At 39.2% G+C, this 24,462-nt stretch overlaps 1 protein-coding gene across 7 annotated transcripts in view; it reads right to left on the bottom strand.

The window, feature by feature from the left end:
• MAST4 (microtubule associated serine/threonine kinase family member 4) overlaps window positions 1-24,462 on the bottom strand; it is a gene marked incomplete at its 5' end in the record, with an annotated part of 192,710 nt that overhangs the window by 146,887 nt on the left and 21,361 nt on the right. For 5 of the 7 annotated variants that reach the window (XM_080972174.1, XM_080972179.1, XM_080972178.1 and 2 more), the window contains 2 exons: window positions 13,225-13,346; window positions 19,136-19,289. In XM_080972174.1, coding sequence (XP_080828300.1) covers window positions 13,225-13,346; window positions 19,136-19,289 — 276 coding nt within the window. Of the gene's footprint in view, window positions 1-13,224; window positions 13,347-19,135; window positions 19,290-24,462 lie in introns of those variants that run through there. The other 2 variants (XM_080972176.1, XM_080972175.1) reach the window with 2 other exon arrangements.

Raw genomic sequence — 24,462 nt, 5'->3', positions numbered from 1 at the left:
GCAGGGATTCGAACCGCCGACCTTCTGATCGGCAAGTCCTAGGCTCTGTGGTTTAACCCACAGCGCCACCCGCATCCCTTAATTACAGTCATACCTCGGGTTGAAGTAGCTTCGGGATGAATATTTTCGGGTTGAGCTCCGCGGCAACCCAGAAGTAACGGAGCGCGTTACTTCCGGGTTCCGCCGCTCGCACAGATGCTCAAAATGACGTCACGCACATGCGTGGAAGCGGCAAAACGCGACGCGCAGATGCGCCATTCCGTCTTACATTTACTTCAGGATGCAAACAGGGCTCCGGAACGGATCCCGTTCATATCCACATTAGGGATTGGATCTAAACATGTCCATCCACAATTTCAATTCTCCCTTCTACCTGCAGCTTCCAGGGCCACCTGCATACTGCCCTGGAAGGTCCCCTGATGGGTTCTAACATGCACCTCTCATTCACAGAAAAACCTGCGACAGTATCTAACACAATCAATTTTATATATCTAATGCAACTTTTGGAAGAGGTTACCGAACTGCTATCTTATATTCTTTCTAGAAGTCTGTAGCCAAAGATATTGTAGGTTGGCCAAAATCAGTATGGCTTCTCCATTACTCATCTCCATTTATCCCTTACTGCTTTCCTGTTTTTCAATCTGTCACTTTACCAAGCATCTTGAGCAGTTTCCCTAGTCCTCCTGTCTTCCCACAGCCTACACTGTACAAGCATTCTGAACCTTAAGCAGTGCATGCACCTTTTCCTTACTGCTAACCTGCGATGCTAAAAAAAGTTGCTAGACTACAACTCCTATTATCCCTGATCACTGGAAATGCTGGAGGAAGCTCATGAGAGATGGAGTCCAAAAATATCTGGAGGGGCCCAGTTTCACCACATCCTCCATTTGCTTCTTCTTTCCTTGGATCATCATTTTCCAAATGACCTTCCTCAAACAATCTCCTCTTTCACTTACGGTCTATCCCTCAGATCCCTTTTTCTTGGCTTATTCTAGAGTAAGCCAAGGAAAAAAAGGGATAGACAGTTTGGGAAACTCTGCTCTACATCTTTCCTCAGCAGAATTTCTTCGGGGCTTCTGGCTCTTAATTATCTGCCCCGCTGGGCCATTTTACAATACTCAGTTTTAATATCTATGCTTTTTGGATTACAATTCTCTTCAGTCCCAACATGGCTAATGTTCATGGCCAATGGAAATTGTCATCCAAAATTCTGGAAGGGACCAGGTTGAAAGAAAACTATCCTAAAGCCTATGTAAGGATTAAAATTCCCAGCAATGCATTTTTGTAAAGCTGAGCAAAATTGTGTTGTGCTGCTCCAGAGAGGAGGGTGGGCTTAGTTTTCCCAAATTGTGATACCATTTTGATGCTTTTCAGCTGAATCATTTGCTGAATACAATACGTGGCTCAAAAGACATGCATTGGGTGCAAATGGAGCTTTCATCTAAGAACCCCTTCACATGTGGTCTCCTTTTTCTCCCACAATTGTGGCAGTCAATTACCAGTCACATAAAAATATGAAATGAAGACACAACCTTCCCAGAAGAGTGCCCATTTTCTTGACCAGCCCAGGGAACAGTCCTGCTTGCTGCACTAAGTTGTGTCCACTCATAACAGGATCACAGGAGGCATGTCTCTTGTTCAATCAATGTCTTTGTAAACTAGAGCATCATGGGAGAGGCCTGCTTTCACCAGAAGGTGGAACCTAACCCAACCTACCATCCCTACTGGCTAAACGGAAATACCACAGCCTTTGTTCAAGTTCTACCTCCAGTAGAAGCCAGGACATTAATAAGAACAGATAGTTGTATTGTTTTGCTTTTGTTTTGTGGTAATGTATTCTACCACAGTTCCTGTGTTTGAAGGATTTGCTTTTTTTGTTATATTCTGTATGCTTTATTTACACCATTCTTTCTACAATATGTATGCCAAGTGTTATTCAATTATTATTTTTAATGATTAAATTCCTGCCAAATAAATAACTATCCTTCATTTGCTAGTTTACAAAGCATGAGGTCTATTGTCAAAAATACTGTTTTCAGGCTTTGTTAACAGAGGCATCATAGTGAGATGACAGACTACCCAGAAATATTGAAGGAAGGGAAATCACATTTCTGAGACACATCTACCTAAAATAGGAAACCAGTTCAGAAGGCAAAAGTCTAAGCAAAGGACTAAGCTAGAACCTCTCCCCCCCATTTACTAGTTTTCAATTTCCACAGAGCTTTATTGATGAGAAAGGCAGATTGAAGTTAATTCCCTCCACTTCAGTGCTCTTGCACCCAACTTCAGTCTGTAGCAGTTGAGAACTAGATCTTGTGATGGTAACATCAATGTAGAGCCTATATGTAAGGCTTCCCCAACAAACAGATGGAGTATAAGTGCATATGGAAATAAATTGAAACTGAACCTGTTATTTTCCCCTTTCTATGGAGGTTATTAAGTAGCACCCATCTCTCTAAAACAACTACTGGCATTTTAAATTCTTGGTTCCAGCACACCTTTTTCAAAATCTCTGCAAACATTTGCGAAGTGAGGAATGAAGAGGGACATTTTTGCAGTAGAGGTGAAAGGTACATTTCTTACCAAAGGCCAATGTGAAAGATAAAAATACAGGCTAGTATTTAGCCATTAACAAAGTCTACGAGGAGGATTATGACAATCGCACCCTCAAATCTAGCTTGAAAAAATATTGATTTCCTGTCAGAAAGCATCACTTTGAGAAGCAGGCACACATACATAAAAAATTATATTACATGCTGGAGGCAAAAACTTGTGAGACAAAATAAAGTGTTGAAAGAATGGCTCTGGGCAATAATATAGATATTGAAGAACCAGTAAGATAAAATGACTGTCTTTGCTACATATTTGTGTATTTTGACCAGGTGTGGGATGCTAGTCTTAGATTTGGAAAGTTTGTTGTGTCAATTTGTTGAATGTTGTACAGTGGAATTTGACTATTTTTTTCAGATATATCATACGCAAACTGTCAGATACTAGAATCAGATGTCCATCAAGCAACACAAATATCATTATAAATGAACTGTATTTTAAAATTCTACTGCATTCAAAAAGCGATTTACAGATACATCAGTCCCTCATTCATCACCAAACAGTCATGTTGAGTACACTCTTTGTATTTGTGGAAAGAGAGAGAGAGACAGAGAGAGAAAATTCCTGGATGCCAATATCAAAGTTTAGAAAAAGTACTCTTTGTTGAGAACCCCAATAGAAATTTAAAATCACAAAACATTCAGCAAAGTATGGAAATAAAAACTTAAAATGTGCCCTTCGAAGCGAGTTCCAAAAGTTTCCCTCTTCCCCCAGCATAGGAAAGGACCACACGTTTGGTAAGTTAAAAAATAGTTTACTTACAAACTCAGATTCATCCACTCCAGAAAGTTGCACAGGCAGTAAAACTTTGCTTAGTTACAAAGTGGTGAACAGTCCTAAATTATTAATGAACTCAAGAGTGGCTGGTGAGAGCCATGCTGTCTGAACTTGAGCAATCAGTTCAAACCTTTTTACACATGGTGCTCCTCAGGTAGACTGAAGGAGAACAAAGACTTGATTGCCTATTTCCTTCCAGGGAGAGGGAAGTGAGCTAGGCTAAGCCTGCATTAATTAAACTTCAGCATGTTGATTATATGAGGCCAGTTATTCCACACTTTGGGACAATGACACTTGTCATTGCTGCTGCCAGAAATTAAAATCTGGTTCCACTACAACTGTTGATTATTTTTGTGTGGTTACATATCCCTTGGGGCATGCTGTGACTTTTAACACCATGTCAAACATTTACATAAATATCCTCCTAATCCATAATGGTTACTCTAGGTTATTAAATCAGGATGCCACCGTCTGCTCTTGATAGAGAAGAAATACAACTGTGCAGTACTTGTGACAACACAGGTGAGAACCACTGTGGAAGGAATTCAAAACTGCACTATGAGATTATTCTGTCAGTGCAAGCATGCCATGCTTGCCTGATATAATTCCCTCTCCTTTCCTGAGTGCTTTTATAAAGGTTCTCCCAATCCCCTCCGAGTAAATTTCCCAGGGCACACAGGAGAAGAAGGGGAAGTCTTATTGTGCAAACAGAAGCCCTTCCACAGGCTTCTGCTGATGGGGTTCATTAGTTGAATCCTACACAGCATTTTTAATATTTTTACACCACCTTTCTGAAAAGAACCATGGTGATATACAACAGACCAAGAATAAGAACAAAACAATCTGGGAGCAACACAGGAAACAGTCCACTCATTCATGCCCCTTAAGCAGGCCTCTGCAGGTGACACCATCCTCAAAAGTGATTCTCCTTCATACTTAATAGACACACAAGTTCATAATGAGACATGTGGTCCCCAAGGGCTTTAAAATGCTAAAACCAACACACTGAATTGAGCCTAGAAGACAACTGGCAGCCAGTGCAGTTGTTTCAGTATCAAAGTAACAATATCCCAGTGCTAACTGCCACATTTTACACAAAGGTGTTGGCAGGACTTCAGGCAAGACGTCTTAAAATGTTAGGGGAACATCAATGGAAAGGTTTTTTTCTAAGTCCCATAGATACCAGGTAGTGGGCAGTTGGTAAGGAAAGAGTTAAACCTTTCCTTGCTATGTGTTGTAGTGCCAATGATCTCTCCACCCCCCCCCATAAACACTCCTATAAAATTCCAGACACAGTTGCCAGCTACGTATTTAATGTTATTGTGTAGCATGACTAAGAAAAAGCAGGACAAACACATTTAATTACCAATAATTCACAAATTATTATACCACTCTGTAATAACAGTACTCCTGTGTTTCCTCATAGACTAAGAACAACATAATAGACTGTAATACATTAGAAACAGGATCTTTCTGCTTGATAGTGACACTTAGGAACTTAGGAATTATTGGATAATTTCTCTTACTGCTTTCCTTCTTCCAGATCCTCCTTCACCAAGTTTAATTTCTGTTGTAGTGACCTCCAGCAATTTAAATTCCAGCTTTTTATTTAATCGGTCACCATCTCATGGTTTATCATGAATCAGAAATGCCACAAAAGGCTTTATCACTATGACTAAATGCTCCAGGGCTGCAGACAGCTGTCCACAATGCACCTGTTGATTAAGATAGAGATTCGCTAGCTGTTGCTTGTGTCACATGACCCCCAATACTAGTCAGCAGCAACAAAGCTCCTATAAGAGTGCATGGCCACTTTTAAATCACTGCTTCTATACAATTGTGTGTGACTGCCCTTTTGAAAATCAGCAACTAAGGCATGGCTTAAAATTTAAGTGATGACTGCCCTTGAAGAGCAAATATGAATCAGTCTTTTAAAAAGTTCCAGCCCTCTACTACAACACCCACTTTAAATTAAAAAATATGCTTTTAAACGAACATATTTATCATCAAGTAAAGAAGAGATCAGTGTGAGCAATATGATCTATGCTGCCATTTAAAGTTTACTGTTTTTGTTATAGGGCTTTATAATATATACAGTTTAGGTCTGAAAGCATCACAATCTTTTCCTGTCAACTAGAGGGTTGAATATCTTCCTGGACTTATTATTTTTGTCATATTGCCCATCACAGCCTGATACAGTTAAGAATAGCAGAAATTAGGGTACTGAAAATTTACATTTCAAAAAGAAAATCATAAATTTTAAGCTATGAGTTTGGACAGCTTAACAAAAACATCCTAGTATATTTTTGATATATACCAAACTGTCTCCATACATATCACCTCATCAATCAAACAGAAAGATGTTCTACTTTGGCTCCACACGCACCAAGTATTTGCAAATTTGTTTTATTAGGAAGTACAATTCATTTTCTCCCCTTATCAGTAGGAACAAGATATTTTAGTAGTATCTTATCTAAAATGTCTGAACTGCTCCTGAAATATATTTTCCTTTCGAAATGCAACACAATTTGAGCACACATTTGGTATTCTATTATTATTATTATTATTATTATTATTATTACTATTATTATTTCCAGTTACCTAATCAAAACCTGGGGACAAGGAGGAAGGAAGAAACATTCCACACTGCCTGGAATTCTGCAAAGCTAACCAACGTAGGATCACGCTCGCTGTATATTAAAACTCACTTTTTTAAAAAATCCATATGATGGACTTCATATCATACATTAGAAAGTAAAAGGTTTCATCAACTGTAACAGTTGACTTAACAATACAGAGACTGCCTGTGCACTGTAGCAATGAGTGGGAACTGTGTGCAGATTATAAATACACCCTTATTCCCTTTCTCCACTAGGCACTTCCGTCTGCTTCAATGGATTGTAGCGTTGCAGCAGACATGGGAAGCCAGCAGCCTGCAGGCCAATCTTGAGTCCAATTTTGTTCACCAGGCTGTTTTCCCCAACAGCAAAGTAAAAGGCAGCATTTCTCACCACTCCCGCTCCAGCACTGGGGTGGCTGTGGGTGGAAATAATACCTTATTTAAAGAGCAGGCAGAGAGCTTTAGCTTAGTGCCAAGATCCAAGATAGAGGATCTCTCTGCTTGCTCATCTCTAAAGAACAGACAGATATTCCTCCCCCATCTTGTTTGCCCTTTAGAGCTCACTCTCTGAAGAGCAAGCAAAACACTACCTCTTAATCAGAAAGCTGAGGTTAAGTGGTCCACTTCCTGTTGCTTGGGAGGATAAATCCCAACATAAACAACATGCTTTCTTTGAAGTACATTTCATAATAAAGAGTAATCAAAAGTCAATAATGAAAAAGGATAAAAACATGAAATGAGTGCGTAAGAACCCTGCTTCTCATTTAGCCACGTGCATTTAAATCTACAAGCTGAATTTCAACAAATGTCTTAAAAGTCCAGCACTATTTTAATTTCACAGTACATCTAGACAAATAAGAGCAAATCTTTAGTTATCATATTTGTATGCAAGGGTAAGTGGAGTCAGTTTATCTATTTTCAGAATCCCAATATGGGTAGGTTTTATATGCATTTTGAAATAAGAGCTGTTGCACCTGTGTGGTCATTGTATCTTGATTGGCAGTTGAGTTTGACTATAACAAATGAACATTGAAAACAAAAGGGAAGGACAGAGTACATATTAGTTACAGCACATGTGATATAGACTACACACGGCTCGTGTGCCACCTAGTGGACATCACTTGCACAAACTACCAGGTTTGTACTTTTAAAGAAGTCTGATAGATCCATTAAAAAATCACCTCACCCATCTCACAGGCCAACACTCATTGCTTTGCATACACCAGAATTAACTGCCAAATTGATGGAAACCAGTATGAAAACTAATATAAAATCTTTGTTTCAATAATGTAGCATCTTACATATAAAATTATTTCCTTTAAAAAGACTTATTTTTCTTAGTCAATGAAATCTCAACATTCATTTTGTGAAGGAGAAATCTTTTCAGGTAACAAAGTTGATGTAGTGTTTTAAGCCTCTGCTGTAATATATTAAAACATGGAAAAGCTTATTTACTGTGGAGTGTCTTACCACTACCACCATGCTCATTGTTTTATACTTTTATTTATCCATTCTTCCTTATTTCTTCAGATGGGGAAGTTACAGCTAGCTACTTTTAATTAATGCTTTTTAACTAATGCTTGAGACTAGAGATACAAAAAGGGCAGTGGGCATTTCCCCTAGAGGCTATGTTTCTTCTGTGATCCAGTATTACTTTACATTTCTTATACCACATTTCAATATGGTTGTTTAATCCTTCCAGTAGTTCTTTGTCTTCTTTGTCTTTGTCTCAAGTGGCAGAAAGCAAAGAAAATCCCAAAACATTTCTTTTATTTATTACTTGCCTTTATTGCTTGCTCACCTGCCAGGCAGGAGCATGACCCCGAAGGTTGCTTTTGGGAAGAATATACTATTTTTAGATAGTTTGAAGATGTATGCTTTTAAAGCCCTCTTTAGGTCATGGGGACTCTAGATATTAACAGACAAGAAAAGCAACAGTCTTTCCCAAAGATTGTGCCACAACTGGGTTTGCTCTTGCATTACTCCTTGTGAAATAAAATATAAAAAACTGAGTCAGAAAGCTTTTATCAGACCAAATCAGCATGAACTTTAACCAGAAGAGCTAACCTTCTAATGAAATTTTGCATCTGACTCCAGTATTAAGGGACTTTGCAAAGTCTGTGCCCTTCCTTGCTAGGAGTGATAGAACAGGATATGCTTCGAGGGAAGGATGCACATTTGCACCTATTTATTTATAAAATTTACACCCTTCCATTCTGCTTTACATGAAACACATGAATAAGCATACGTAAACTCACAGTGACTCTGAGAACAGCAGGTATACATTCCGTTATTTTGCCTACCACATCCCAAGAACACAAAGCTGTCAAAAAATAGAATATGAAAAAAGGCCAGAGTAATAACTTTAAAGCCTGATACAGGTCAGCTTTTAACTCTGGCCATACATAAGTGACGGACACAACAGCTTCTGCCAGTGATGAGAGGAAGAAGAGCTATCAAGGAGGTTGAAACCCTCCCTCCCATGAAAACCTTTATGGCAAGCAGAAGACCAGATCCCAGCCATCAGCAAAGAGAACAATCAGATGCAGCTAACTTGTTTCTCCTCTTTTTTCCTCATTTATTTATTAAATTTCTATACTGCCCTTCATTCAAGGATCACAATATAAAATCACAAAAAACATACCATTGTAAGAAACAAACACGACAACACACACAGTTTTAAAAGCCTGTGAGAAGAGGAATGTTTTTGCCTGGCACCTAAATATTATGTAATGAAGGTGTCAGGCAAGCCTCCCTGGGGAGAGCATTCAACAAAAATGGCCTGTTCTCATGTAGCCACCCTCTGGACCTCTTGTGGAGGAGGCACACAAAGAAGGTGCCTCAAGATGATGAACGCAGAGTCTGGGGCAGTTCATGTGGGGATAACTCTTTACCAGAAAAAATTCTCCCTCAGTCACCAACAGCATGTTTACTGCAAAAGGAAATGGAAGTACATTCTGGACTCTGCCAACAGCAGAAGCAAGGAGGACTGTTGGGTCTTTTTTATTATTGTAATCTGTTGTGAGCTGCCTTGTGGTTATTTGATTGAAAGTCAGGGTATAAATCTTCAAAATAAACAGGCTCGAATAAAAAGATATTGCAACCTTCAAAACACACACACACACACACGAGCTGTAGCCAATACTTGTCCTACTGAGTAAACCCATTCAAATTAATGGACCTGACTGGCTTGGGTTCAGTAATTTCAATGAGTCTAGTCTGAGAAGGACTAGCACCATATAAGCTCTGAAAAACCTTGAAAACTTTTAGTTGTGAAGCAGCCACTGAGCTCAATTCTCTGCATTTCCTTATTTTCTCAGTATGTTACCTAGACTGGTTCCACTCTAGGCATTTAACTTGGGCAAAGCCATGATTTGCTCATTCTTTTCGATGCTCTTTTGTGGGCTCAGAAAATCTTATTTTAGGGGGAAGAGTGGAGAGCAGTGTGATCTCTCTGGGGTATGGATCAAAAAATGTGCAACTGAGGCACCTAGCAGAAAGAGCATTCCATGAATCCCACCTTTCTCCATTGCTTGCCTGAGAATTTCCTTTTGCCTGTCTACTTCATGACCTCTCCCTTGTTCTGAGCCTTTTCTGTCTTGCACAAAGAAGTAGAGTTGTCCTGCTTGCTACCTAGGAGATCAGCATCCAGCCACCACTCCTCAGTCTCCAACTAGTCCCTGACATCCCATTAGTCAGCCACATTAGACAGTGGCTTTAAAGCTTTTACCTGGCTTGCCATATCCCCTGCTTCTCTAGTCATGGGGAAGATGAAGGGGGGATCTAAGAGCCATCCAGTAACCTAGGAAGCTGGCATAGTGACCTCTGGTGCTCAAGCAGAGGTATCTGGATCCATTTGTTCTTCAGGGTGATTGGAGGGGCCTGCTCCCATTCCTCCTCCTGTGAGGGGTCCTTAGTTTTGAGATCTGGACACAAATCCCTTCCTTGTCCACACAGGTTCTGCTCCCAAGAGCAGAATGGGTTTACTTTTTAAAAAAATAAAAAAAGCTAATTCCATGGAATTATTTTGTAAAACTTAGAACTCCCCATCAGGAAACACCCTCAGATAATAGAAAGATAATTTAATAAAGCAGTCTCTCAGCACATCTATGAGATTGCCACAGAAGGCAGCATCTAAGCAGTCACAGACCATGTTGTTCACAGAACAAATCAGTGTGTGTGTGTGTGTGTGTGTGAGAGAGAGAGAGAGAGAGAGAGAGAGAGAGACCAGTTGCAATAAGTATTTTAATTCTGCTGAATATATAGACCATGTCAATTACTAGGGGCAGCACATCCCATTTTGCTGCCTGAGGCAAAAGAGGAATGTGCCACCTGCGCCACTGGCACAGCACAAGCCGCAGCGGGCACTGCAAGCCTCTTATCTGTATTGTGTGAAGGTGTCCACAAAGTACCAGCAGCAGTGCCAGTTTCTGGCAAGATCTCACTGAAAACTGGTGCTGCTGGTGGCAGCACTTCTACACTAGCAGTGGGACTTTCGTTGCTTGAGGCAGCTGCCTCACTCTGCCTCATGGGCGGGCCAGCCCTCTCAATTAGTGTTGCTCAGTTATCAGGAAGCTCTTTGACCCACTTCAATACTCTTAAACAACCCATTTTAACAGAACAGTGATTTCAACATTATTGCTAAAAAGCAAGCCAGCACTATATTTGACATTCAAATATATTTCCAATTAATGCTTCTGAAGGCGCACTTGTTTATTCTTGCATTATGTACATAAGGTATTTTATAACCTCTCAGGTAGGTAATTGAACCATTTTATTTGAGGAAGTAAAGCATAGTACTGAAGTACTCCTGAAATACATACAAATACCAAGTTATAATCTAATTAACATAATTATATCTGAAACCATTTTTACAAAAGGCATATGACAATTTAGTAGGAGTTATCATTTTCAATTAAGTGTTTGTTATTTGTTCTCTCCTAAACAAATACAGCAAACTCCCCAGGAAGAAAGGCCATTCCTTTCCATACAGTTATTTTCAGCTGTGGAAATAACAGAGTACAGAGGAATTCTTCTACAAAGCAAGAGAGGAATATTTCAGAAATGAATGTTCTGCTCTTTTCCAACAGCAAATATGTAATAAGGTCAAATAAGCAGCATTTATTTAGACAAATGCTGACTGAGTGAAGCAAAACAGCACATCACTGGTCAAGTATCAGCGTTAAAATGTAATGCAGAAAAATTGAAGGGTATGTTAATTTAGATAACTTCCAATGCTGCATACCATCATTACATGAAAAGCCATTATTTAATAGAACAACCACAATTCTATGTTTCAAGAGAAGTCACATCTAAAAATTGAAATTAGAATCTATGGTACTTCTTTATAAGTGTGTAGACTTTATAAACTCATTCTCTACTACTTCAGACTCTGTACCATGAAAATGGACAAAAATATTGTTATATGTTTCATTTCCATACATTTCATACTGAAACACTCTGTACATGTGTGAAGGGACTAGAATTTGAGTGGAGAAATAAATATTATGTTCATGTCTTTTTGCAGTTTTCCTGTAGTCACTGTGGGAATAGAGTGCTAGACTAGAAAGGTCTTTGGTGTGGTCCAACCTGGCTGTTTTATTTTCTTATTTGTTACTTGACTGAACACTCCACGTTGCAATGTTTTGCTTCAGATACTACTTGATGCTGTAGTTCTAAGTGTATGAAGTTTTTTAATGCGATGTTTTACACATAAAGCTCATTATCCCCATGTTTTCTCATACAAACCGTAATTACATACGCTAAAATATTTCCAATCCTCCATTTATAGTGCACATTCCAGAACTCAACAAAACAGTTCTATCTTTCAGCAAAGTTGGTAATTCCTAGCCTGCCTGCCTACCTTCCTTATATTATTATTATTATTATTATTATTATTATTATTATTATTATCATGACTAGCTCTGTCAGCTTGTACATTACATACAATTCTGTACAGCCATTCCCACTCTGTTGGGGCCTGCTGGCATTTTCATTTTCTTGCCCATACAATTTTGGCCATACTGACAAGGGACTTCAGATTTATAGTTACCGTACATTAGCCCCATCTACACAGGGCTACGTCTCAATATATGCTCTATTATATCTGAAATATTTTGAGTTATTTGCAACCAATAAATTGGGCATTCCCATCTCATCATGTAATACATGGACATTTCCCACAAAACATTCCCAACATTCAGAGCCATTAACTGGGTGGATTTTATTTAACCTTGCAGGTGTTAGATACCATCTTGTAATAAGTTATATTGTGCATCCCCAACTGGCAGGCTTGATGAGATTTTATCTACCTGTCTCCAAATCTGATTCCATTGAGGAACTATTCCATCTCCATGCTTTCATAACTAAATATATCTATCAGTTTAAATATATATTTTGAAATAAGCACAAGTACTTAGTACTTTCTTATTATCTATAATGAAGTGTCAGGCCCAAGCTTCTTCTTTCGTTTTGGAGCGGTGGGGTGAAAAAATTAACACTAAGATTAAAATAGTCTTCAGGGCCACACCAAGACTGAATACTTTTTGAGGACAGCCTTACCATTCCATTGACCTGCAAGATGACTTTCAAAAACATACCCCCCTCCCCCTATAAAGTAGTGGTGGTGCAAAAGTTGATTCTATTGCTAACATTCCTCTAACTTAGAGATTTAGTACCAGCTGCAACCTGAAGCTCCATCACCCAATTTAAAAAGTCCTACACAGTATACCAAACTATGTTTTACTCGTTATCATGATGAGCTGCAAATACACACACCAATATACACATTCCTTTAGTAAGCTACTTGCATGCACATAATGGAAGAAAATAATAGAATGTCTTTAAAAAAAAAAAAACACACCCCAGTATTTGAAACTAGTGTATTATTAAAAAAAAAAGTGACTGCTTCTTTTTCTTAAATAGACTACTTAAATGGAAAAACTATACTAAAATGTGCTCCCAGCTGAGGTTTTATAGGAAAGCAAGTAAGGCAATTCAAAATTACAGCTCCCCCAGTAAACATAATTCAGATAAACTGTACATGTTTAGTATTATTATATACAGTAACCGACAACAGTTATGTGAAAGGCCCTGAATTACTGTATCTTTTGAAAACAATTTTGGATTATTTGACTGTAGTGCAAATAAACTCCTTGCAGCAATGTTACATAAACATTCGTTCCTTGAATAAACAAATATTTGAAAATATAACTCACCAAGCTAGCTGTCAGAGAAGGTGCTGACTGCCCAAGAGCTTGACTGCGCATTCGGACAAGATTGGAAGTTTCTCCAGTTTGCCATGACTGTTGTGTAACAGCATTTGGCAGCAAGTACCTACCTGTCGAAAGTTTAGGTGGAAAAAAGTTGTCAGTACACAGGCTCTTGCACAGTTAATGGTCTGCAATATCAGTCCATGCACCTCACTGTAAATGGACAAATTTGGTCTGGCTTAGCAAGATTTAAACCTCAAATGCTCCTCATAAGCTTCTGAAATAGATACTCAGCTAGCCTTAGATATATGCACATACTCCAGGTAATAAATCTTACTGTGCAAATACAAATATAAATACAAACTTATCCCATTCTGAGAATTAAGAAACTGATGAACAAAAGAAGAAATGAGAGACTTGTGAATAGGAGGATTTTTTGGTTTCTTTATGATTTGACCCATTGTTCCTAATGCCTTCTCTTTTTTTAACTTGCACTAAGAATTAATTTTGATCCCTTGGGTGTTCTTTCTCTCTACTTACTTCCTTTCTCCTGTTTCTTGCCTTTTTAGGAAAAAAGACTTGCTTTACTCATTTGGGACCTATCTAGTACATTTCTTACCCAGGGTAGATATATACACAGAAAAAAACCCCACTATAAATAAGTCAGAAATTAAATCGTTATAACAAAAGGGGGCGGGGAGCGATGTAAAAATCGCTTTTGCTTTCTGGTGCCATCTGATGTTGCATGTTTATAACAAATTCAAAACATGTTTTTTTGACTAATGTAGCTGAGTCCCCAGACTCTGGCACAAGGAACCTTCATCAAGAAGCTGTTTCCAGGAGAAGTACTGTGATGGGAGAAAGACTCAATATTGACCATTGGGGAGTTCTACCTACTTTACTTCATCTTCTAGCCCTCGGAGCCTTCAAAAGTAAACACTGAGCCTTTTGGGTCTACATACAAAAGGGGGGTTGCTATTCTGTTTTAATCTACTGTAAATCACTTGGAGAACTATTATTATTAAAAGGTATTTATTTATTAATGTATTTATGGTAACACCATCAGATTTGGACTACCTTGGGATGTGAATGTATTGAATATTGCTGGTAAGTTTTATGCTCACTTTGATATATTTTAAGTGAATTGTTAATTTCTGCAGTCATGTTATAACTTTAATAAGTATTATACCTGTGTATTATTATTGTAGACTTATTTTCTGTGAACCACCAACTATTCGTGGAGAATGCATTATATAAGTAAACTGATTGACTTAAAGAAAGATATAGAGCAGCTGTTTTTAAGTAAACAATTAAGAAAATTGCCTGGTGCATATATATGCCTATATGTTTATGAACACATATGTGATATTAGGGCAGTTAGCTAGAAGACAGTCTGTAAGAAAAAATGTACATTCTAGGTAAATCACCACATTTAACATTAAAACTGACCTGTTCTTGTGACATAAATACATGCTTGGCTGCTGAATCCTAATGGGAATTCTCCCCCTTTCTTTCCAGAGACATGGAAATGGCTTTAAAAACAACTATTATCACAATAGCACAGAATCTAGACACTATCTAACCAGCACTAAAGACTTAAGGCCCATTAATTTCATTACTGATTTAATATTTTTATTATGTTTTAAAAAGAGTAAAGGCTTAAGGCTACAATCCTATGCACTATTACCTGAATTAAGTCCTATTGACCTCTGAGTAGACATACCTAGGATCGCACAGTAATTCTCCCATTGATATGAGTCTTAGAAGTACTTAACTTTGACTGTAATGCAGGAAGTAAATGTTAAGATAATCTGCATCAAACAATGATTTCTTCAAATGACTGTATTTAACTTGAAGGGTAGGAGCAGTAAGAGGATAAATCCCTTCCTAATCTGATCACCAGAGACCCCAGCAACTAAGACTCTAAGACATCACTTTTATTAGTACAAACTGTTGTAGCGCCAGCAGGGTGAAAAAAGAAATATGTAAATGTTAGTGTTTGTTTTTACAATAATGTATGCAGAATTAATGCAACCATCCCCATTAGACTTAATAGAAAAATAAAACAATTGATTAATTTTAAAACCATTGTTATGAAACCCTTCATTATTGTTATCTTGGTTCCTTGTAGTTAACATCAAGAAACTTTATTTAAATCCAGTTTGGGAGGAATACCAGCAGGCATTTAAAAAGCATGTTGCTGTTTAATTCATGCATCATTTGCTGCTTACAACTTAAGGAAATTAGCATCTGTCAAGTGTATTACTTAGCTGCATATGGTTAAAATTAACGGACAATGCTTCTTTCCCTGCCAGATTTAAAAGAGAGATAAACATTTTCCCCCAATCTGTCCATTAAAGCTGATATAATTCAATCAAAGCTAGAAGTACAGATGACTTAATTGTGTTGTCCTTGGCCACTGCATTGTACAGAACCCCCATTAACAAAATTCAGCACTTTCATGCCCCTTCCTCCACATAGTAATAAAACCTATCTAGCTCATATTATTGAGGTGCTAAAATATCCTCAATAGTTTGGAATAATTGCCCAGTTAACATTTACAATTAGTGTTATTTTAATTCTTTGCTCTTTCAGAATGACTACTGCTATTTCACTATGATCTGTAATAAAGGAAGAAATGTGTTTCAGCTGAACCTTTAAGCCACAATTAATGCCATAAACGTCCATCAATGAAAACTCTTCAGAATGGCTTAGAGAGTGGCAGAAGCATGCTACTTTGGACAAAGTGGCCTGTTTCTTAAACAAAAGTGTTTCCAGTTTAATGCATTTATTCTTCCAGTTTACAGCACATGTACTGAAACTGCCTTAAATTACATCCAGGCTGGGGAATCTTTGGCCCCCAGATGTTGCTGTACCAGAACTCCCATCAGGCCCAGCAAGCCCAGCCAATGGCTAGGAAGAAGGGAGCTGTAGCTCAGCAACATCTAGAGAACCACAAGTTCCCCACCTCTGAGTTACACAAACACCAAAGCAACTTTCACAAATTTCAATTAAAACAAGAAGTATTGGGGAAAATAACACTCTGCCCCAACAGCACAAGAACACAGGAATAGTTCTTCTGCTGCATCACTCCAAGGAACTATCTTGTCCAGGATCCTGCTCTCAACACACACTACCCAGTCAGAAGCCTGCAAGCAGGGCATGAACACAACAGGCCTTGAATGTTTGTTCTCAGTACATGAGATTCAGCGTCTACCTCTGAACACGGCTGTTACATTATTCTGCTATCATAGCTAATTGTTCAGTTTCTTCTTTAGAGTCATTAAATAACATCTTATGGCAGCAGACATCATAATTTAAATATGTGTTGTGTAAAAAGCTACTTTCATTTATCCATCCTAAACCTAATGTTAAAGTTAATTCCAGTGCTATCTAGAGATCAGTTGGAGGTCAGGGAGTGGTATTCCCCATCACTCTCTCTATACCACTCAGTTTTGTATTTTCATGGTTTGTTCTTGGCTAGACAAACCACAATTCAGACACGACACTAAACCAAACCATGGCTTAGCTCAGGATAGTACAGGATGAAGGGAGACGTGAAGCAGCCACAATGTTTGCTCCATGCATTCATATAAACATTCACTCACACTTAGCCATGGTTTGGCTTAGTATTACATACAAACTGAGCCACTGACTTAAACGGCATAGAATTAGTTAGACTGCATTTTATTGCCTGAAATAACTGCCTGAAATTGCTACACAGCATAGTAACCAAATTAAAGGCATTTCACCTTTATTTTTATTTATTATATATAAATAAGGTAAAGTCAATTTCAGCATCCTAAAACATCTTAGCATAATGAACAAAAACATGTAAGCTACTACAATGCAATACTGCTCTGTAATAAGTAATAGAAAGGATATAAAGTCACACATTTTAGTTCACTTTGAACCTAGTTAGACACAGCGCTCTTCACCTCCAGCCCATTTAGAAAGCCATTATTTTCTATCTTGAATTCCACTTTCAGCATAGCCTACTAAGCCTGTGGAGCATTCTCAATTCTGACAATTTAAGCCCGAGCCCAAGTGATTGTATAAAGCCCTTTGAAGTTACTTCAGCTCATGAAACCCATTCACTGCAGCAAAGGAGCTTTGCAGTTAACCAGTTTTCCTGCTTCATGACAGGAATAAATCACGCAGCTTTGTTTTCTGCATTTAATATTTTAATAAAGGGAAATCAAGAGCCTTGACTCAGTTCGGCAGTGAGTTATAACCAATTAGTTTGAACATATAAATTGCTGTTGATATATTTAATTTAAATAGAGAATTTGTTATTAAAATATATGGTGGTAATTCAGAAACTAACAGCAAAATGGCTACCCACGCTGTACATTAAAAATTGCCGACAGTCTCCTAATACACTTAAATTTAGAATTCATGAATAATTTTATGAAGTGACATGACTGACAAGCTTCTCTCTTGAGATCTATAGCAGCTTCCAGAAAGGCAAGTAGCTAAGAATGTGAAAGTGGCAGGGAGAATCTAGTGAAAAAGTATACAGCTAATTTGACTTCAGAATTCTTCCTTCTCCACCATCAACAGACTTATTGGAAAATGGACAAGTCTCCAACTGACAAAGTTGAGGGAAAATAACTAAAGGTGGAGTACTGAAGGATCAAGTTGTCCGTTTGTGGTAACTGATAATTTCCACTGTAAAGAATTTGCAAAAATGAACATGTTATCCATGGGAAACTAGAGTTTTACTCTAACAACAACAAAAAGTGTTTATAACACACACAAAATCGCATTATACGCATCACTCTCCAAATAGATAGCTGTCACTTCTGCTGGGCATGTTGACATTTTCTGCAGGACATTTTAAGATTCCACTGCTTGGTTTCTGAGTGGCACAGCACAGCTCACTCTCAGCATGTATCTTCTATAGGTATCTGACACTGGAAATGGAGTTATGATTCCTGAGACAAACCCACCCCTAGGAGCCACAGCAGTACATTCTTAGTGTAATTAAAGGTCCATTGAGTAACTTCTACTTTATGTAAGTAAAAAAAAAAGAGCAACCCAAAAGCTACCATGGTAGTAAATTAGCCTTGCATGTAAGGCCTCAAAAGCTACTAACATGCTTTTTTCTTTTTTCTTTTTTCTTTTTTACTAGCCTGCTGGGACTGGCAGAAAAAGGACAGGGCTTCATCATTTTGCAAGAGTCAGCTGCAGTTCTGTACTAGGTACATATGATGAACAAAGTGTTCTGCCCTTCTTCTACCAACCTGCTCACTTGCCTGCATACAATTCCTTCTCGCCTAAGAAGCTAGTGTATATATCAGCGACTGGGGCCAAATGTGCCCTTCCACACCGTCTACCTGGTCCTTGGGACTCTTGCCACATCACCCCCCTCACTTGCTCCCGCTCTGCACTTTCCTTGAGTAATTCTGCCTGGCTGGAGTGTGTCACTGATTTCTTATAATGATTCCCTGCTTGCTTGGATGGGGGGGTGGGTAGAGAGTTGTGTGTAGAAACTAACCTTCTGTTCAAAGGCAAAATTTACATTTGTTGCTCTGCTCACTTTTGTCTCCAGTCCCACCCACCACTGACATATGGTCTCAGGAAGTTACCAAGAAAGGAATGAAGGCCTCACTAAATAATGGGCTGCAATAACCAGTACAATGGATTTTGGTGGGGAGCAGGAGTAATTGCTAATCTTACTTTACAGAGACAGTATTGTGGAGATTCATTAAAATGACTCACGGAGATATCTATCTGTGTTATCCTCTCTAAGTCATCTGTCTATAATCAGTACACAAAACACTGAGCTTGACTGGTATCTGTTCATATAATTTTTGAAGATCAAGCGTGTTTTCTATAGCAGAGCATTTTTTTTAACTAAGTATGTATGGGAATATATCCATCCTTGGCTATATGGACATGCCATTTTTCTTACCAGTCAGAGCTCCTCCAAGACTTCCTCTTCTAAATGGTCTCCCATCTTCACTGAGTTGCCTTTTAAATTTCAGTGGCTTGCTGGGGCCAGAAGAAACTTCAGGGTTGCTGGATTTCCGAAATGGCATAGATGGAGGTGACAATATACTATCAAGCTGTAAAAAAAAAAAAAGCAGAGATGCTGGAGTTAAAATCCATTCTCAACTTGAAATACAGGCAACCTCCATTTACATGAGGATTATGTTCGTGGCTTCCACACATGTTGGTGGAATGCGTGTAAGCTCAATCCGGCCACTTCCAGGTTGTGGCGATGTGCACGTGGAATGCTAGCAAACCTTCATCTGCCCACAGGCGATATGTTCCCCATACGCACACACACTTACACATGAAATTGAAAGCAATTTGAAGGAGGACTATCTGGTCATTGTTCACATCTCATTTTTGCACTTGGAAAGGGCAAGATAAAATACAATTAAATATAGTAAGTTTACATCATATCAAAAACCTACAAAACCTATTTGAATTGAGATGACAAAATAAATGGCTGTGTAATGTGGAGAGATGCAACTCTCACACCACTTTCAATTATTTAAAAAATATTGTCTGTCAGCTTTTGTTTGAGCTACCTCTGACACGAATCTGGGTACCAGTACATTGGCAGCTTTATGTTTTCCAAATGTTTCTCATTATTATTTGCCAGTGATAATCAAAAACTGTTCTGAACATACAATTAGTACAGTACTGTTGTTATTTCAGGATGAAAGCATAGACTGGCTATACTTAAGCCTTGTTCATGGAATTTTAACTGGTAGCTATAAATGCAGAAAAGTTCAAAATACAGGTGACCATGCAATAAAGTCTCATTGGTCCTTTGCTGCAGCAGGCTTCTCTACATGGGAATTGGAACTTTGAATGGGAGAGGGAGAGGGAGAGAGAGAGAGGGAGAGAGAGAAAGAGAGAGAGAGAGAGAGAGAGAGAGAGAGAGAGTCGATAGAGGGAGAGATGTAATAATTATTATTCATAAAGGATAAAAACAATACCAAGGCAGGTTTGCAAGCAAGTACTTGCCTGCTAGCCTCAGGCAGAGTAAAAAAAGATTCCTAACAGGCGGTGTCTGCTGCCTTAGAGCACCCAATTTGCAACAAATATATAGTATGAGAATGTAGATATTTTATTTTTATTTTTTTAAACTAAAATCCATTGAACATCCTCAGTATAAGCCTACTTTTTCTCAGTGGAGTATTTTTCCACCAGAAGTCTCCTGGTTTGTTTTATGAAGTAAAAGGTGATCACACCAAATTGCAACTAGTTAAGCTACATGACCTTATCTTTTGTGTAACATTTCTTGTCCCTGGACCAAGTCATTGTCAAGTGTGAAGTCGCCTGGAATGTTAGCAATTAACGTTCAGAGTACAATCCTGTGCATCAAACTTAACAAAGCTTACAAAGTAAACATGCATAGGGCCATATGTTATCTGACTATATGTTGTTTCCTTCACTAAGGGGGAGAAAATGGTATGGGAAACTTCTTTTCATACAACTCTTTAAGCTTTACTATTGTTGCACACCACCCCACTCTCCAAGTGGTGCAAGATTCCAGGAGTTCCAAGCACGTACCCAGAGTTCGTGTTTGCTTTTGGAATGAGGTACAGTGGAGACTGTTGTGTCTTTGTAATATATGGTTTATTTATGGGATGCGGGTGGCGCTGTGGGTAAAACCTCAGTGCCTAGGACTTGCCGATCGTATGGTCGGCGGTTCGAATCCCCGCGGCGGGGTGAGCTCCTGTCTTTCGGTCCCAGCTCCTGCCCACCTAGCAGTTCGAAAGCACCCCTAAGTGCAAGTAGATAAATAGGGACCGCTTTATAGCGGGAAGGTAAACGGCATTTCCGTGTGCTGCGCTGGTGCTGGCTCGCCAGAGCAGCTTCGTCACGCTGGCCACGTGACCCGGAAGTGTCTCTGGACAGCGCTGGCCCCCGGCCTCTTAAGTGAGATGGGCGCACAACCCTAGAATCGGACACGACTGGCCCGTACGGGCAGGGGTACCTTTACCTTTACAGTGGAGACTGTTGTGTCTTTGTAATATATGGTTTATTTACACATATATACATATGGTTTATTTACACATATATACAACCTGAGCCTCAGTATTAACACCCCAAGAGGTCCTTGCCACAACATTGGAGTCAGAGAGAAATCAAACATTGCTTCCTCTCTCCAGCTTGCTGCTTTTCTTCTAACTTCTGTGTTGGGCTTGACTGCCTATAGAGCTATCAGACAGAATGCTACCAATAGGTTTTACATATATTTGGGGCCTATTGCTCCAGCCTAAAATATTAACCACATTACTTGTGGATACAGAAAGCTCGCCCAATTAAGCTCAACAAAATGGAACTTTCACTTCTACCTGAAAAAGGTACACACAGGGATTTCCTCTGTGTATTCTGTAGTACAGTGGTACCTTGGCTTACAAACTTAATCCATTCTGGAAGTCCGTCCTTAAACCGAAACCATTCTTAAACCAAGGTGTGCTTTTCCTCATTAGTTAATGAGACCTCCCGCCATCGGTGCCCTTCCACCGTTCCGCTTCCATTCTTAGACCAAGGTAAAGTTCGCAAACCAGGACGCTACTTCTGGTTTTGCAGAGTTTGTAAACCGAATTGTTTGTAAACAGGACTGTTCTTAAACCAAGGTACCACTGTATTTATGAATCTCATGACATAAACTCTTGCAATATATGCATAACCACCTATAGATGAAATTAGAATGAACTGGTCTCCATCCAGCAAAGTATAAAAACGTGTTTACATTATGTACAGACAAACATATTAAGACTATTAAGCTGGGAGGAATAACATCATGAAAACACACCACTGAATTTTCATATTCTGTTTTAAGCTCCATTTTAACTATATTGCAGCAAGAGATGGAAAAGCCACCAGATGGCACCACATAATTAACAAAATAGAAACAATTCTGTGTGTCTCAAAACTTACTGTACCTTAAACTAACACCAAGTGTATTTAAAAGACACACAAAATAAAGACTACACCCTCAGGGAGAATAATTTGCATTGGCTATTTTGAATATTTGTAATAAAACAAAAATCTATTTAATTTTCCTCTTATACCATATATTTCTCCATGAAATCAGTCTGTTTCCATCAACATAGCAGCGCTATTTTTCCAGAAAAAAAGGTGCTGGAACTCATCTCGAGCATCTCCCTTTTCTCTTATAGTAACAGATTTGCCTGAAGAGAGTTTTTAAACCTCTTTAGTTGACCTCTTCTGCGCTTTCCATTTTTAAGTTCGGAATAGAGTACAGTGGTACCTCTAGCTACAAACTTAATTTGTTCCGGAGGTCTGTTCTTAACCTGGAACTGTTCTTAACTAGAGGCGTGCTTTCACTAATAGGGCCTCTTGCTGCCACTGCACCGCCGGCACATGATTTCCATTCTCATCTTGGGGCAAAGTTCTCAACTCAAGTTAACTCTTCCAGGTTAGTGGAGTTTGTAACCTGAAGCGTTTGTAACTCGAGGTACTGCTTTGGAAGACAATAATCAGGCATCAGAACCACATGACCAGTCCAACGAAGTTGTTGTTGAAAAAGCATTGCTTCGACACTGGTGATCTTTGCTTCTTCCAGTACAATGGCGTAAGTTTGCCTGTCTTCCTGAGTGATGTGTAAAAATTTTCAGAGACACCGTTGATGGAATCTTTCAAGGAGCTGGAGATGAAGTTTATACGTGGTCCATGTTTCACAATCATATAGTAAGGTTGGTAGTACAATAGCTTTGTAAACAAGCATTTTGGTTTCCCTGCGAATGTCTCAGTCCTCAAATACTCTGCACTTCAATCAGGAGAAAGCTGCACTCATAGAGCTCAGGCAATGCTGGATTTTGGCATCAATGTCAGCCCTTGTGGAAAGATAACTGCCCAGGTATTTGTGGTGCTGCAGAGAGACTGTTTTGTGCTTGTTGGTGTACCACTTTGGTTTTTTGGATTTTGGGTGATTGGCCAAACTTTTTGTAAACTTCTGCGAAGATATTTAGGATGGTTTGAAGGTCATCCTCTGAGTGTGCACACACTATGTTGTCATCAACACAATGAAGCTCTATGGTGGAAGTTATGGTAGCCTCACTCTTTGCTTTCAGCCTACTCAGATTAAAGAGCTTTCCATCTATTCAATATATGATTTCTATTCTGGTGGGGGTTTTCCTTCAACAAAGTGTAGGATCATGGGAATGAAAATAATAAATAGAGTTGGGGTGATAACACAACCGTTTAATACTGCTTCGCAGTCTCCTGAGCTGACAGAGGTCTTGTCAGAGACAGTGTTGATGACTCCCAGACTGCTCATCCATGCTGAAGTGACTGGCTCTGGGGTAAAACCATTCCTCAAGAAACCCTCCCTCTATTTTGAAAATCTAAGTAAAGCCAGTTGCTAATCTCCCCTTCTTGGGCAGGGTTCTTGAGTGGGTGGTTGCAGACCAGATCCAGGCACTCATAGAAGAAACTGATTTTCTAGCTCCATTTCAACTGGGATTTAGTCTCAGTTTCAGCACATATACTGCTTTGGTCACCCTGAATGATGACTTCTGTCAGGAGAGAGATAAGAGAAATGTGTCCCTGTTAATTCTCTTCAACCTCTCAACAGCTGTCTGGGGAGGAGACTTAGGGGGAAGTGGAAGGCCCAGATTGACAGCTTTACCAGAGCCAGTCTTGCCTATAGGTTTCTCTGTTTTGTATTCTGTTTCCTCAAATAAAGCATCAACCTTACTGCTCATCTCTGAGCTTCCGTACTGACCTGTAGCTGAGCCAACCCTGATAACAGCTTGGGGGTCTTTCTGGATCCATTGCTGTCGCTTGAGACTCAGGTGGCTTCGGTGGCACAGAGTGCCTTCCATCAGTTTTGGCTGATAGCCCAGCTGTACCCCTACCTGGACAAAGATAACCTAACTTCTGTTGTCTATGCTCTGGCAATCTCTAAAGATTACTGCAACACGTTACAAGGGGCTGTCTCTGAACATGGTTCAAAAATGCCAATCCTGGCCCAACTGCACTCGCTGCCAATTAGCTTCTGAGCTCAATTTGAAGTGCTCAAGGACTGCAATACCTCAAGGACTGCTTCCCGCCGTCCCGCCCCCCCCCCCATATCAACGAACCTGGGCCCTGTGATCATCATTTGAGTCCCTTTTTCATGGCCACACTTTCATGATCTCCTATCAGTCCCACCAGGTCCAAAGCCCACCAGCCACCACTGTCTTGGAACCTTCATATAATACCTTTCATACCACCCCGTAATCCTATGGGAGAAGACTTCCTTTGGGA

Source organism: Podarcis pityusensis (assembly GCF_964106645.2).
Source record: "Podarcis pityusensis genome assembly, chromosome: 11".
NCBI lineage: Eukaryota > Metazoa > Chordata > Lepidosauria > Squamata > Lacertidae > Podarcis > Podarcis pityusensis.
Note: the sequence above shows the minus strand (reverse complement) of the source record. Positions and strands in the feature narration are given on the sequence as shown.